General features: G+C 32.5%; 3 protein-coding genes across 3 annotated transcripts; all 3 read left to right on the forward strand.

Annotated features, from left to right (window-relative positions):
* Window positions 1-2,955: 2,955 nt before the first annotated feature.
* On the forward strand, window positions 2,956-4,119 carry LOC148549978 (glycosyltransferase BC10-like). The gene has a single exon (XM_088497587.1). It carries the CDS (start codon window positions 2,974-2,976, stop codon window positions 4,117-4,119), a length of 1,146 nt encoding a protein of 381 aa, XP_088353713.1. The 5' UTR covers window positions 2,956-2,973.
* A 3,178-nt stretch (window positions 4,120-7,297) lies between these two features.
* On the forward strand, window positions 7,298-7,954 carry LOC148549979 (uncharacterized). The gene has a single exon (XM_088495885.1). The coding sequence runs from the start codon at window positions 7,298-7,300 to the stop codon at window positions 7,952-7,954; it is 657 nt and encodes a 218-aa protein (XP_088352011.1).
* Window positions 7,955-15,876: 7,922 nt separating this feature from the next.
* On the forward strand, window positions 15,877-17,239 carry LOC107612477 (glycosyltransferase BC10-like). The gene has a single exon (XM_016314166.3). The coding sequence runs from the start codon at window positions 16,082-16,084 to the stop codon at window positions 17,237-17,239; it is 1,158 nt and encodes a 385-aa protein (XP_016169652.3). The 5' UTR covers window positions 15,877-16,081.
* Window positions 17,240-17,696: the final 457 nt, after the last annotated feature.

The following is a 17,696-nucleotide window of genomic DNA, read 5'->3' on the forward strand; positions in this document are numbered from 1 at the left end:
TTATCCCAACTAAGTACATGGGCGAATATGAAGGTAATCTTGCGGAGGATTATGATGTGAATGATGAGGAAGCCTTCTCATTCATTTGATATGAGGATGAACCAGGTTATTTTCAGAGTTCTTCCGAGAAACAAAAATCTCATCTGTGCCCATTACATATTACTGCAACTATGAGTGGAATTAAAGTAAACAAAATTTTGATAGATGGAGGGCAGATATAAGCCTTTTACCCAAAAGGATGCTGATGAAGGTAGGCAAGCATCCTAATGATTTAATCCTGACTAATATTTTAGTAACAAACTTTAGTGGTTTTTCAACCCCTGCTAAAGGATTGGTTACTTTGAAAGTGAAGGTTGGGTCTTCTGATCGAAACACTATTTTTATGGTGGTGTCTTCGAAAGCTAGTTACAATGCCCTATTGGGACGTGACTGGATCCATGGTATTGGGGTTGTACCATCCACTGTGCATCAAAGTATCCTTCTTTGGACAGATGATGAAAAACCTGAAGTCGTCAAGGCTTATTCGAATCTATATGTCGAGCAGTTGCATGTCGATTTCAAGGTGTATAGTACAAAACTAAAGCCTTTGAATGTTGACAGGATACTCAATTCTTTCAATTGTGAAGGGTGCTATCTGACTTTAGAGGGTTTAAGTGTGAAGCTTCGCTATCCACGACTTAGCATTCCTCCGACTGGGTGGGATTGTTCTACATAAGTGGTGATTCGAGGACGCTCTTCGATGGCAAGTGAGCAAGACGTCTCGGATTATCTGGTTACTTTAAATAAGTATTTAAGTAGTTTTTTTCAATAGAAAATAAAGGTGATTCTTCTGATGAAGTTGAATCATTTAAGAATGTAATTTCTTCTTCTTCTCATAGTGAGGATTTGATTTTCTTGATCAAATTTAATCATGGTTTAGGTTCCTTTTGTTTCAGTAATTCTAATAATGTTGTTAGTCAAACTGCTAGTGAAATAGCAGAAGTACATTGTATTGAAAATGAAGCTGTTGTTAATCCAGTGAATGTTCAAGTTTGTTTCAATCTTCATGAATCTGTTGATTTATCCTTCTATTGCATCTATGACTTAGAACCTTTGGGTTTTGAAAAATACTCAGTAAAAGATAATGAACATGCGAAAGGTTTTGAGTCACAAGATCCCTTGGAAGAAATTAACTTGGGATCCACTGATGATGTTCGAATCACTTATATATGTAAGGGTTTGACAGTCCCATTTTGAACAGAATTGTTCTGTCTTTTACATGAGTTTAAATATTATTTTGCTTGGGATTATCATGAGATGCCTGGTCTCGATCATTCTCTTGTAGAACATCGTTTAGCGTTAAAACCGAACGCTCGACCTCTAAAGTGATCAATTCTGTCCTAAAGAAGAAAATGAAGATATTCTTAGTTTTGAAGTACCATATCTTAGTACCATTGGAGCGCTAATGTATCTTGCTAATAATACACGACCTGATATATTATTTGCGGTGAATTTATTAGCAAGGTATAGTTCCTCTCCAACCAGAAGACATTGAAATGGAATCAAACAAATTTTTTGATATCTTCATGGAATAGTTGACGGGTTTGTTTTATCCATATGAATCCAAGTCACAATTAGTTGGCTATACAGATGCTGGATACTTGTCTGATCTATATAAAAGAAGATCTCAAACAGGATACATGTTCTCATATGGTGATACAGTTATATCATGGAGATTCACAAAACAGACGATAGCAGCAACATCTTCTAATCATGCTGAAATACTAGCGATACATGAATCAAGTCACGAGTGTTTTTGGCTTAGGAGTTTAATCCAATATATTCTATCATCATGTAGACTGATTGATCATAAGATAGATCTAACTGTTCTGTTTGAAAATAATACAACATATATTGCTCAACTTAAAGGTGGATATATCAAAAGTGATAGAACAAAACATATTTTTTTTTTCAAATTCTTCTTCACTCATGATCTTCAAAATCAAGGGACAATTGATGTCCAACAGATCCGCTCAAGTGATAATCTAGCAGATTTATTTACAAAGTCACTCATCCTCCTTTGAAAGATTGGTACATCAGATTGAGATGCGTCGATTTCGAGATATTAAATAATGTCGACAAGAGGGAGAGACTATACTCTTTTTTTTTACTTAGGTTTTTTCCCATTGAGTTTTTCTTGACAAGGTTTTTAATGAGGCAGTCCCTATCACAAAGGATTTTGTACTATTTTTCCTTCACTAAAATTTTTTTCCATTGAATTTTTTAGTAAGGTTTTAATGATGCATAATTTTAAATGGTCGTCCAAAAAAGAGTGTTGTAATAAAAATGTCTGAGGTGTATGACCATTAATAATATAGATGGCTCTATTTTTCTATGAGACTCAAGTTATCATCAAGAGTGATTGATTGTATTTAATAAAGTTTGAAAAAAATGTCTTTCATACGTATATAAATAGTGAGAGAAAGCTCTAAAACAACACAACAATAATATTTTTTTCTTTTTTTATACATTGTTAATATTTCTCTTATTCTCTTTTTACGTTACTACATATATTAATGAATATATAAATCATCTCTATTATATTAAAATAACTATATTAATACTAAAATCTTCTATTTATACTTTTTTTTTATTTTATATTTATTATATTTTTTATTTATTTATTTTATAACAGGTCTCAAATTTTGGAGACTAAATTGATTGTATCATCATCATTCTTATTGTTATTATTATGACTTTGTATTTATACGTGCAGTGAATCTTGATTTGACCATCAACTTACCAACCTTACGTGTTCCATTTCATTCGTCTCTAGTTATTAGTTAAATAGCTTTGCATTTATGTTTTTTTAATAAAAAAATAGCTTTGCATTTATACTTATGAAGCTTAATTTGACCATCAACACTTTCCAATTATATATATTCCATTTCATCCATCTCTCGGCTTTCATAGGCTCAACACTCCCAATTTCAAATGTCTCCCTCAATTAACAAAAGCAACAGTAGTCCACTAATATTAATACTTAAAACCCTAAAAATGATATCGTCAAACCCACTCACATGTCTTCTATGTGCACTACTTTTGTGTTTATCTTCAGTCGTTATATTCACCACCATCACCAAAAATTTCAGCAATAACTGTGCCATTCTTAACCCACCGAACACCAATATACTTCCGTTAACAGAGTACAAGGACGATGAAAACGATGAAATGGAGAAAGAGATGCTTCGAGTGGCTTCACGCAGCAAACAAAACCGCTCATCGACTAACCCTAAGAAACTAGCTTTTATGTTCCTCACAACATCGACCCTCCCATTTGCACCCTTATGGGAATCCTTCTTTACCAAAGCCCCGAAAACCCATTTCACCATCTACGTTCACGTGGACCCCACCATCTCCACGTGGACCCCACACTACACGAGTGTTTTTCATAATCGCCTCATCATTCCCAAACGCACAGCTAGACATTCCCCCGCACTCGCTGCAGCAGCGCGTAGGTTACTCGCGAGTGCCCTTGTGGATGATCGTGACAACTACATGTTCATACTTCTCTCTAGTTCGTGCATTCCTCTACACTCTTTTCGTTTCATGTATCACGTGCTTGCAAACTCAAACAAAAGCTTCATCGAGATGGCTCCACAAGATTTAGGCACATTTTACAGATGGTCAGGGCATAGGCCGCACGTGATGCTTCCGGAGGTAAGGTATGAGAAGTTTCGAGCTGGGTCTCAATTCTGGTCGTTGACACGTAAGCATGCAATACTGGTTGCAGCAGATATGAAGATTTGGCCAAAGTTCAAACTTCCATGTTTGCATGTGTGGTGTTTTCCAGAAGAGGATTACTTCCCTACCCTTATGAATTTGTTGGACACCAACGGGTGCGTGCATGCCACGCTCACGCACGTGGATTGGACTGGGAGAGTGGACGGACACCCTCGAGTGTACAAGAAGGATGAGGTTGGGCCTCAATTGATTTGGGCCTTGAGGAGGGATAGGCCCAAGTATGGTGACCAAGATGATGGCATACGACATGATCCATTTTTATTTGCGAGGAAATTTTCTCCGGACACTTTAGAAGTTTTGATGGCTATAGCAGATCGCGTTATCTTCCAGGATTAGTTAAGGTTATAAAGGGTGAAATGCAGCTTTTTTATTTTTCAATTTATATTTAATGTTTATAATTTTTAAAAGTTATCTATTGTATTTTAAAATTTTTATTTTATATCTAATATATGCAAATTTTTATAATATGTTTTCATTAACACTAGAAGTAGAATTAAAAATTTTGTAGACATTAACTATATTATTAAAAATTTTTAAATGCTAATGATAAAATTTCAATTTTTAAATATAAAAATTTTAATAAATATTATGAATTGAGTTTTGATTCATTGAAAATATAAATAATTTATACATGTATTCAATTATATTGGATCTTTTAAATGAGAAAAATAGTTATTATTTTTGATATAATGATATAGAATTAGATGTATGTATAAAATTTTTTATACTATTGTTATATAAAATTAAATTCAAATTAAATATTAGAGATATAAATTACATTTTATGATATCCTATTATAATAAATAGTCTAAAAATTTGACTCAACAATGAATTCATCTTGTTAATTCGAATGGTTCTTTGAGTAAAGATTAAACATGGTCTTTGTCCATTTTTATGAAGGACAAGGCACTCTTTATCTAAAAAAAAAAAAGGGACATTTCGGCCGTCAACCTTTTCATTTTAGAACAATACAACTTTTTTATTAAAAAATCCGTTAAATAGTAATAAAAATTAATTTTGTGGGAGTTTTAAACTGCCACAAACTCTTAATAAGTTTATTTTTAAAAATTTTTTCACTGATAGTGGTTAAGTAGAGAAAGACCATTATTGAAAATAATGTCTAGAAAAAAAAGTAATTGCAATACAAAAATCTTTTAAAGGAAAAAATAGTATCAAACAAAAAGTGAAATAAGATAACATTAATGTTGATGATATTTGTATTGATGATGATGACAGTAGAAGAGATAATGATGGTGATAAAGTATAGTTACACAATAAAAATAGTAGAGGTAGAATTGATAATGATGAGAATGAAGAATATAGTGGTAATAGTGTTCATAGTTGGTTATATTGTTGAAAAGAACTTTGTGGGGAGTTTAAAACTCCCACGAATTACAAATAAAACTCCTACAAAACTCATTTTTGTTATTATCTAATGAATTTTTTAATATAGGGATCGTATTATCCTAAAATAAAAAGGTTAATGATCGAAGTATCCCTTTTATTGGATAAAAATGTCTTATCCTTCGTGAAAATTGACAAGGATCGAATTAGATCTTTACTCTGATTCTTTTCACGTTATTACGTCAGATGCCACATTATGTGTTATTATGTGTGAGGTCTTCATATGTAATATATAAAATGAGTTTAGTTTTTATGCACTTATAGTGTAAAATATTTTACACAGTCGTGCAATTACAACAGTTCTCTTGGATGATTATTTACGCAGTCAATATAAAAAATAGTTATTTTTACTAATGTGACGTTATATGATTAGATATATGTATGTGTAAAATAATTTTACACTGACTATATATTAAAATTAAATTCATAAAATATTTTTAAAAAATATCTGTGTTTTAATACTTTTAGTTATTGATCTCAATTATATATAAATTTTATAACTGAGATCAACCATTAAAATTACTGAAATATTAATATTTTTAAAATTTTTTAAATTTTTTCTAAAGTATATACTATTTTTTGGTGTAAAAGTTATAAGAGAATGTCACAATATAATACTATATATCTAAATGTAATAAAATAGTTAAAATAAAAGTAGAGATTTTTTATTTTAATAAATAAAATAAATATAATACTTACTAAAATAAATATTTTTTAGAGAATTTATCGATTTAAATTCTCTTGCTATATCTCGTTTACAGTGTAAACGAGATACGTGAAAACGTCATCTCGTTTACACTGTAAACGAGATATATATATATATATATATATAAAAGAATGTGTAATCCTTGGTATTCTTCACACACATTTCATATCCTTTCTCTGTCTCTTTTTTCTCTTAAAAACAAAACTGAATGGTCAGTAACAATCCATTCATAATTGTGCTTCTTTATCTGAATTGTCGTATGAGAAATGGCGACTACGGAGTGACATTTGAGTGTCACGATCCAATATTGTTTCGCACTCAGCGTGTGGAGACGTTGTCGGATTTGAGGAGTTTGATATTGAGCAAGGTTGGTGGGACACAAGCGAGGGAAATCAGAAGGGTGGCGTACAGGTTGCTGGCACCCATGGGAAATGGAGCCTTCCGATTTCGACTATTCCGACTTCACGGGGACGAGCATGTGCGACTGATGTTCGACATTCATGGGAGGATCATGTGTGAACAAGTAATGGAGCAGTCCGCCAAGGTGGGTCACGGTGGTAGTGGGAGTTCCGCACAGGACACCTATGTGCAAGACGACCGACCTCTCGCACCACCTCCCATTCATGTCGCGATTCCAGAGCATGAAGCAAAGGAGGGTGAGGAGGAGTCGGACGAGAATTACATGGCAGACAGTGGAGACAGTGAGTCTTCCGATGGTGGCGATGAGGATGAGTTTGTGTTGGAGACACATGCAGGAGCTGTGCCACGCCATGTGCTGCCACCACCTCACCCGATTCCGGCGTTATCGGCTGTGCCAATTCACTATCACAGTCTAGATTTGGACGCCATGCATGAGAGGATCCTGGTTTTTGACACCTGTGGAGTGGATTACAACCTAGACGGCGGTGTGGAGTTCCGGGTCGGACACAGGTTCAGAAGCCGAGAGGCGGTTCTTCAAGGTGTGAAGAACTACAGTATTCGCAGGAGTGTTGAGTACCGGGTGATCGAGTCCGACCGGTTAAAGTACCATGTGTAGTGCCGTCAAACCGATAGTGGGTGTCAATAGAGCCTCCGTGTGGCCCTTCGTCAGAATCTCGGATACTGGTAAGTTCAATTTTAATTGTGAATTTGAGTAGTTTTGTATGATATGTTATTTTGGTTATAGATGATTTGTAAGAATAAATTTTTTGTTGTCATTAGGGAGGTTCGGAGGGTTGGTGGACCACACAGCTGTCTGGCACCCACCATGTCTCAAGACTATCGTCAGTTAGATAGCAGTCTCATTTGCAGAGTCATATTGGCCTTGATTCAGTCCAACCCGTCTGTAAGTATCCCGGTGTTGCAAGGTGCGATCCAGGCAAGCTATTACTTCAAACCGTCATACAGAAAGGTATAGAATTATAGATGACAAAGCAGAAGGCAATTGCACGGATCTACGGTGATTGGGAAGAGTCGTACAACACGGTGCCGAAACTGCTTCAGGCACTGCAGAGCTGTTTTCCCGGCACCATATGTGACCTACACGTCAAACCATACTACGAAGGAAACCTCGTGGTGCGCGACTGCTGCATGATCGACAAAGAATTCTGGGCTTTTCCGTCATGTGTCGAGGCCTTCAGGCATTGCAAGCCATTCGTCTCTGTAGACGGCATGCATCTGTATGGTAAGTATGGTGGAGTGTTGCTTATAGCGGTGGCGCAAGACGGCAACAGCAACATACTGCCAATTGCTTTTGCCATTGTTGAGTCTAAAAGCACTGAGTCATGGTCGTTCTTTCTTACTAATTTGAGGCGCCACATGACCCCACAAGACGGCTTACTGGTTATATCTGACAGATCTCAGGCCATCAAGGCCGCCCTAGGAGCCAATGATAGCGGGTGGCATCCGCCTAGGGCGTTCCATGCTTACTGTATCAGACACATGGCTGCAAATTTCATGAGCCAATTCAAGTCAGTCGAGGGCAAGCGATACCTCATAAACGCTGCTTACAGTCCATGTCAGGCCGGGTATGAGTGGTACATGGATGCATTGAGGGGTGTCTCCCCGGTGATGGCGGATTGAGCTGGTCGTTTTAGAAAGGAGATTTGGCTTTAGCATTGCGACAGTGGCCGGAGGTTTGGACACATGACCACGAATCTGTCCGAGTGCATCAATGCTGTGTTAAAGGGGACATGCTACTTGCCCATTTCGGCCATTGTACGTATCACGTACGAGAGACTGCAGAAGTTGTTTGTTATGAAGTGTAGGAAAGCGCAGAGCCAGTTGGCGGCCAGGAACCGCTTCTCACAGAGACTCTTGGCGGCTATTGAGAAGAATAGGGAAGGCATTCCGAAAATGCGTGTGACCCATTGCGATAGGTGGGCCTCCGTGTTTGTTGTGGAGGAATTAGAGCCTTTCGAAGGATGGGGTCAGGGTTCCTTTCGAGTTCGGCTTTCGGAGGGCACTTGTGATTGCGTTTTATTCCAGTCTCTCCACTATCCGTGCCGGCACGCACTTGCCGGGTGCACCACTGCTAGCATTGAGTGGGTCCCGTATGTGCATCCAGTCTACAGGCAGGAAGCTGTGTTCAAGGTGTACGAGATGGAGTTCCCACCCATCCCGGACGAGTTGCTGTTTTACTTTTGATAATATTTATCTCTCAAAACTCTCTAGATTAATGATTCTTATTATTACTTTTATTACAACTTAAGTAATATAATACAACAAAATAAAGTCTTAAATTTCTAATAAAATAAAAATATCAAAATTTATTAATGTAAACAGTGTTATACTATAATAGCATTGAATTTATAAATACTAACAACATAGCACAAGAATAACAGAGTTCCAAACTAATAATATTATTATGTCATACCAACCTAGCACAAGCGCATAGAGTTCTAAATTAACAATACATACCTAACTCCTAACTCATTTACCAACGTTCTAGATCTTCGTGACTACCCTAACAATGGCAACATCATTAAATTTAACAACCATAATGAAACTAAGCTCAAAGTCTGCCGTCCCGGCCTAATGTGTCATCTTGTTCAGCCTGTTTATGTCCCCGTCATTCCCCACTTGGCGCGCCATCACAGTTTGGGTCAAAGGTATAGTCAGAAATGGTTAAAAGAGGGGAGAAAGATGTTGACAAAATCAAACTGGGACCCGAAAATCGGCTGTAAACGACTTCTATATATAGGCGCGCACGAGCCATATCTTATTTACAGTGTAAATGAGATATGGTAAGAAAATTTAAATCGGTAAATTCTCTAAAAAAAATTATTTTGATAAATATTATATTTATTTTATTTATTAAAATAAAAAATCCATAAAGTAGGGGTCAAAGATGTATACTTATTCGTTATGTAATTAACTTTAATAAAACCAAAGAAAACAAAGTTGACTCATTAAATGCTCGTTTGGATATACATTATTAAAATTTGGATAGTTCCTCCAAAAAGATAAAGTAAAAGGTTAATTATTATTAATTTTATATTTTTTATAAAATATATATTTTATTGTTTTAATTTAAAAATAATTAATTTTTTATTTTATTATTTTATTAACTTTCTTAGACGATTTTGATCTGCATTATTATTGGGTTGCACGCAAAATGTTGAAAGAACAAAAAATTATAAATTTAATATCTACTCTATTTGTATGAAGATATCATATCCTGAAGTATTTAAAAATATGTAAATTTATTCAAGGCCTACTTTGACGAAGACTTTTAGAAAAGTGCGTAGGATTTTAAAAAAGATACAAAATGCTTTACTTTTATATTTAATAAATAAAAAATTATATATTTTTGTTTTTAACTTTGAAATATTGAGAATATTATTAAAAATCTTTAAAAAGATATTTAAAAATTAATTTGTTCTTTTTCCAAATATTTAAAAGTCAATATAATCTTTTATATATTAAATATTTATATTTATTTTTATTATTTATTAAAATTATATTAGAATATTATAAGTAATTTTATTAAATATAATTTTTGTAGTTTATACTTATTAAAAGTTAACTTTTATTTACTATATATAAAAATATATATTTGGCATCTCATCAAAAAACGTTTTATTATATTACTGAAAATAAGTTTCATTGTTCATTTATTATATATTTGATTATTCTACTATAATATATTTGATTATTTTGATAGTTAATTATTTAGTTAAAAAAATATATAAATCAATATATATAAATATATAAAAATATATAATTGCTAATTTAATGACCAGTTTTAGTATATATAAATTTGTTTTGTTATTACCAATCACTGCAACACTTTTGGTATTTAGTGGCGATTAAACAGTAATATCACGGCGGTTAAATCTAACCGCTGCTAAACACTTTGCGGCGGATAAATGACCGCTTTAAGATAGGACAGGGGCAAATAGTTAGTAGCGGTTTTTCGTAACCGCTGTGAAATTATCGTTTAATTTTGCGATAATTTTATCCGTTGCCATAGTAGATAACAAAACTACTTTTTATTTTAGTGGCGGTTTGTAACAGCCGCTAAATAGCACGTACGTAAAACGGCATATATTTTGCGGCGGTAACCGCTGCCAAATTTATTATTCTAGATTTTTTTTATTATTTTGCGGTATTTCATTTTACCTGTTTTTTAACTTTAATTTATTAGAAAGTAATTAAAATAAAGAACTTTAATCAAATAAAAGAACATAAATATATATGCAAAAATAACATATAATAAGATTGTTATAAGTACATCATTTCTTATAAATTAAAATGAGCTAATGTCAGAAAAATAAACATTAAACACTAAAACAAATTAAATTCAATAATATCTATTTCAGTTGACTCACTCATTATTTTTGTTACAGGTCATGATTGCCAAAAGAAGATGGCCTTGCGTGCGATGAAGTCAGTGTACTCCCCAAAAAATTCAGCTCTGCAGCAACCCTCAGGTGGCAAACTGTCTCCTTACTATTGGATTAGATATCTCAAAAAGCTCTCCATCGTCTGTATCTCTTCGCCTTCTCTTCTGTTGTCTCAACCTTTAATTCTGCAATTGTTTTATGATATTCTTCAATTTGCACACCAAAATTCGACTGTTGTAAAAATTTATCCCTAAAAGTTAATTTTAATAAATTATTTTTAAAACATTAAAATTTACGAAATTAAAAAAAAAAGTTATTCAAATATAATTTAAGGCTATATATTGTTAAATCAAGATCAGAGAGTAGTTTAAACATATTATATATATAAAACAAACACATTCACTTAATAAAAGAAAAAAGAATGACATTCAAATAAATAAATAAATTTGATTAAATAACACTGTAAAAAATATTTAAACATGATCAATGTGTTAAAATTACATTCAATAATTTATGAAGGAGAGAATAGAAATTAAAAGTGTGTTTGCAATACAATGAAATTGGATTTGACTTTATTTTAAAATCAAATCTTGTTAAATGGATAAACAATAGAAAATGAATCAGTATTTAAAAATACCGGGTTACCAAATATTTTTAATAACTAAATTTAACGAAGTCCTGTTATAAGTAAGTAATGTATGCGCTCTTCTTCTCTCAAAAAATTTATAAAATTTTCTGTATTTTACAAATAAAATTTATGTGATTTCTTTTGTTATTTTTTTTTATATAATTTAATTTAAAAATTATTTGTTTGAATGAAATTCCATTTTTCAGAGTAATATAAAAAGACACTAAAATTATTTTGTATCAAAAACTAAACAAGAAAAAGAGAAGTGTGTTGAGAGTTAAAAAAAAAAACGAGAAAGAAGATGAAGATGATCATGATGAAGAAAAAAAAATAATACAGTAATAATAGAAGATAACATTATTCTATGTAGCAAAAATTTATCTAGATTAATCATATTCGATCTATCTGCAATCTTATATATTATAGTATATAGTTAAAAATTATTATACATGTATAATGAAGTAGGTATGGACATCAAACTCACATCTTTTTTCTTTTATAATATATTCGTTTTCTTTTCCATAAACTTAATTGAATTGAAATCAGAAAAAGAGTGACCAAGATAGATTTTATTGTTGTCTGTATTATTTTAATTTGAGTAAAGTATTATTTTTGTCACTAATATTTGGAGTAAGTTTTAAAGTTGTCTCTAACGTTTAAATTATCCTATTTAAGTCCCTAATGTTTTAAAATTGACTCAATGTTGTCCTGTTATTAAGAATATGTTAACAGAATTGACGGCGGGACAAAATTGAGACGATTTTGAAACGTTAGGGACTTAAATAGGACGAAAACGTTGGGGACAAAAACGATACATAGAAATAAATTTTAATTTTATTCTTCAATAATATCAATTTTTTACGATACATAGTTATTCAATTATTTTTTAATCACATTTAAGTAAATTACGCTTAATCACATTACTTTTTTTCTAAATAATTTTTTTTATAATTTTACTTTTAAAGATTTTTTACTCATCATAAAATATTTGTAGAATGACTAGTATACACTTGTGGAAAAGAAAGATACATATACAATAAAGTAATGTGATTCTAGTCATTATATTCTACAAACATTTCATGATGAGTAAAAATTTTTAAGAGTAAAATTATAAAAAAATAAATTTATTTAGAATGAAAGTAATATGATTAAGTGTAATTTATTTAGATGTGATTAAAAAATAATTGAATAGCTATCTACCGTAGAAGATTGATATTATTAAAGGATAAAATTAAAATTTATTTCTATATATCGTTTTTGTCCCTAACGTTTTCGTCCTGTTTAAGTCCCTAATGTTTCAAAATCGTCTCAATTTTGTCCCGCCGTCAATTTTATTAACAAATCCAACATTGAGTCAATTTTGAAACGTTAAGGACTTAAATAGGATGATTTAAACGTTAGAGATAATTTTAGGACTTACTCCAAACATTGGGGACAAAAACGATACTTTACTCTTTTAATTTTAATAAAGACTTGATGATGAATTGATAATTATGTTATTTGTAATTTTAACATAAATTTTATTATGATCTTGTTACTTTCAATTTTAATGTAGATTTAATTTTTTATTTTTTATTTTATTAGTATATTTAAAAAATATAAAATGAGTAAATATAAAATTTTTAATAAATATTATAAGGTTTGTTTTAATTCGCTATTTTTATGGTCATTCATTCGTATTTAATTTTTAGATGAGTATTTTCTATTTTTTATCTTTTTTATTATATATAATGTATAAAATAAAATATTTTGTTATTAATATCTTGACTAATAATTTTAAATTTATTATTATTACATATTTATATAAAAAAAATGGATTATTAATAAATACATGTGTGCCTATTAATAAACTAATTCATATAATGGTGATAAAAATAATTATTTTGATTGATATAATGATATACAATTAGATTTATATATAAAATTTTTTATATTATAGTTACTTATATAAATTAAATGCAAATATTAAAGGTATAAAGTGCGTTTTATCCTAACTTATTACAATAAAAGGTCTAAAGAATTTGACTGGAAAATAAATTCGTTATAGTGCCGATGATTAGAATGGTTCTTTTTGTGCTGTTTTTATGTATGAGGCCATTATATATAATGTACAAAAAAAATGTGTTTGGATGAATTTTAAAAAAAATATTTATTTTTGAGTTATTTTTTTAAAAAATAAAGTAATTTTATATTTGAATATTAGTTATGTTTAGATATAATAATATAAAAATATTTTTTGTATATTTATTATGTAAAAGTATTTTTATTTTTTTTTTAAATTTTAAAAAGATATTGTTATGGATCGGATCCGATCCTCGAATTCTATATTCGGAGCGGCTCCCGACCCAGATATCCGGGGTGGGCTCTGCCTCCTTTTTTTAGAAGGCCCAAAACCGGGCTCCACACCTTTTAACAAATATTCAAATTCAAATATCTCTCTTATCTTATCTAAATTAAATAAGATAAGATGAGATAACTTCCACCTGTTATATAAAGGGGAGCCAAAGGCTCCCTCAGGTATGTCATTCATTCCATACCTATTACCTCTTAGATCTATTCTGACTTGAGTGTTGGAGTGTCTTTACAGATACCACTCCATTGCTCCAAGGCTGTTCTGACCCGCAAATTCTCGCTCTATCTCATAATCTGTATCAGAGACATCTTGTATAGATATAAATTATAAATTTTTAAAAAAATATTTTTATTTTTTTAATACTTTTATTTTTATTATTAAAAAATCAAACATATTAAAAAATAAAAAATATATTTTCTTATAAATAATTTTTTTATCAATTTAATAACACTTAAATAAACACAAAGTATATATAGTATTTTATTTTTTGGATTGCCAAAGTTACGAGAGTGTGACAATATAATACTATGGGAAAATCTCCAAATGTAATAAAATGGTCGAAATAAAAATAGAGGTCAAAGATGTATTCCCAGGACATATTGACATCAATAATATTAATGGGAAAATTTGACTTATATTAATTAAGTAGCTTTGCATTTATGTGTGTGTTTTTTTTAAATTTAATGCGGATTTTTTTCTCTCTCCTTATTAATTAAATGATAATTCTTTTTTTTTCTTTAAGTAAGGAGTACTAAAACTGCCAATGAGTAATAGCTCAAATGGCATAAGCTCCCCATACTCAATTAAGAGGTTGCGGGTTCGAGTCTCCTATCTTTCCAAATTTGCCAACGAGCGGGTTCGAGTCATATATCTTTCCAAATTTTTAGCCAATGACTCAATGAGTTTTTGCCAATGAGTAATAGCTCAAATGGCATAGTCTCCCCATACTCAATTAAGAGGTTGCGGGTTCGAGTCTCCTATCTTTGGTAAAAAAAAAAAATTTCTTCTATCTTCTTCCCCAAATTCCAAATTTCACAACCCTCGTCCTTCGTCTTCCTCTGCTGCTGCCAGCCACCAAAAAATTAAAAAGATTAAAAAATGTGAATTATTAATTATCTGAGGTTATTGTTCAAATATTATGGATTTGTAGATCTGGTGTAGAAAAAGAAAAAGAAGTTTTAAATTAACAAAAAAAACATACATTTTGGTTTATTGGTGTCACTGTGGGAACAAGAGACGCAGAACCAAGAGCCTTTGGAAACGGAAGGAAGAATAGGTCGGAGATAGAAGATGTGATAGCCTCGGTCGCATTTGTTGTAGAGGAGAAGCTTCACTGGGAACTCACCGGAGGAGCAGCACTTGCTGTTGATGTCGTCGTCGAAGGTGGGCTTGGGAGTGTGGGTCCTTCTTCACCCTGCATTCCCCTGGCCATGTCTTCGATCATACTCGGCATGTTCGGAAGCTCATCCTCATCAATGTACCATACCACCATCATCCCTCCTTATTCTTCAGTACTCAAAGTGAAACAAGATCCTTCAACAATAACGTTACTACCACCACAACCTTCTAGAGGGTTATGTGGTGGCCTCGGAAGTCTAGCCTGAGCAGCGGCGGCGGCTGCGATTGAATATCAGTCCACCAAATGGCATGAAGATACTCTAACAGCAGTCCCTTTTTCTACAGATCGACGGCACTGAGCAGTGTTTGGAGTCACCGTTGGAAAGAGAACGTGGCCACCGGCCTCTTGTTGGCTCTGGTTGCTGAATTCTGCTACTTATTACTTTGGAATAAGAAGAACAACAATATTCAGGTTGAAGAGGTTGAAGAGTTTGACAAGGATGTACTTTCTTAGTGTTGTTGTTGCATCCGAAGAAGAAAGAAACAACAAGGGTAATAATGTTAAAGTTGATTTGGATTTAGATTTGGAGAACAAATTAGGATTGGAATAAAAAAAGATGGAAGTTGAGGATAAAAGTTGGAGGAAGACACTAGGTGCTTGGGTCTTGAGGGAATGGTGACTGGCGGTGGCAGAGGAAGACGAAGGATGAGGGTTGTGAAATTTGGAATTTGGGGAAGAAGATAGAAGGGGTAATTTGAGAATTTTATTAAAAAGTCAACGAAAAATAACGGTTTAGGTACTATTATCACACGGAATTCATCTTTCATGGATACAACGTTAATTTTCTTGTTTGTCAGCATTCACAAAATTTATGAGTACAAATAATAATTTTTCCATTAAAAAAGACTAAAACTCCAAACATTAAAGAAGACTAAAACTCCAAACAACCTTGGAGCATCAAATCACGTCCACACTTTCTTTCCAATATATATTCCATTTCATCCCTCTCTCGGTGTCATAGGCTTAATACTCCCAACTTCAAATGTCTCCCTCAATTAACAAAACCAAAAGTAATTCACGAGTATTAAAACTTCAAATCCTAAAAATGCTATCATCAAACACACTGAGATGTCTTTTATGTGCACTGCTTCTCTGTTTACTTTCGGTCATTGTATTCACTATCACCACCAAAAACTTCAGCAATAACTGTATCATTCATAGCTTACCAAACACAAACACACTTCAATTTACAGAGTATAAAGACGATGAAAACGATGAAATGGAAAAAGAGATGCTTCGAGTGGCTTCACGCGCCAACCAAAACTCTTCATCTACTAATTCTAAAAAATTAGCTTTCATGTTCCTCACAACATCAACCCTTCCATTTGCACCTTTATGGGAATCATTCTTTAACAACGCCCCAAAAACACACTTCACCATTTACGTCCACGTGGATCCCAGTCATCCCACCATGTTCAAGTGGAAGCCACCCTACTCGAGTGTTTTTCATGATCGCCTGATCTTTTCCAAACATACTGCTAGACACTCTCCCGCACTCGCCGCAGCAGCGCGTAGGTTACTTGCGAGTGCCCTTGTGGATGATCGTGACAACTACATGTTCATACTTCTCTCAGGTTCATGCATTCCTCTACACTCTTTTCACTTCACATACCACGCGCTTGCAAACTCAAACAAAAGCTTCATCGAGATAGCTCCACAAGGTTTAGCCTCGTTTTACCGATGGTCGACGCATAGGCCACATGTGATGCTTCCGGAGGTAAGGTACGAGGACTTTCGAGCTGGGTCCCAATTTTGGTCATTGACACGTAAGCATGCAATGCTGGTCGTGGCGGATACGAAGATTTGGTCAAAATTCAAACTCCCATGCTTGCATTTGTTGATGTGTTTCCCAGAAGAGAATTACTTTCCTACCCTTATGAATATGTTGGACAGAGAAGGGTGCGTGCATGCCACGCTCACCCACGTGGATTGGACTAGGAGTATGGATGGACACCCTCGAGTATATGAGAAGAATGAGGTTGGGCCTCAGTTGATTTGGGCCTTGAGGAAAGATAGGCCCAAGTATGGTGACCAAGATGATGGCACGCGTCGGGATCCATTTTTGTTTGCAAGGAAATTTTCTCCAGACGCGTTACAAACTTTGATGGCTATAGCAGATCGCGTTATCTTTAAAGATTAGTTAAGAATTAAGATTACAAAGGGTGAAACACACCTTTTTTATCATTTTATTTTTTACATCTAATATTTATAATTTTTTTTTTACATTATCTATTACATTTGAAAAGTTCTTATTTTATATCTAATATCTTCAAAAATTTATAATTCTATAATGTTTCATTAACATTAGAAGTAGAATTAAAAATTTTGTAGACCTTAATTGTAATATTAAAATTTTTCAAACGTTGACGATAAACTTTCAAATTTTAAATATTAAACTTTTAATAGTTATGAATTTAGTTTTATTCATTAATAGCATATCACATTTAATCTTTTAAATAAGAAAAATAGTTACTTTTATTAATCTCATTGAATGTATTTATTAATTTTTTATACTGTTGTTATATAAAATTAACTTCAAATATTAGAGATATAAATTATATTTAATTACTCTATTGGTCATATAGTTTTGCGAAATT

This window comes from Arachis ipaensis, chromosome B8 (assembly GCF_059453495.1).
Source record: "Arachis ipaensis isolate K30076 ecotype BB chromosome B8, ASM5945349v1, whole genome shotgun sequence".
NCBI lineage: Eukaryota > Viridiplantae > Streptophyta > Magnoliopsida > Fabales > Fabaceae > Arachis > Arachis ipaensis.

Coding starts and splice junctions, on each gene's coding strand:
- LOC148549979 (XM_088495885.1), top strand. CDS start 7,298: ATGACAAAGCAGAAGGCAATTGCACGGATCTACGGTGATTGGGAAGAG.
- LOC107612477 (XM_016314166.3), top strand. CDS start 16,082: ATGTCTCCCTCAATTAACAAAACCAAAAGTAATTCACGAGTATTAAAA.
- LOC148549978 (XM_088497587.1), top strand. CDS start 2,974: ATGTCTCCCTCAATTAACAAAAGCAACAGTAGTCCACTAATATTAATA.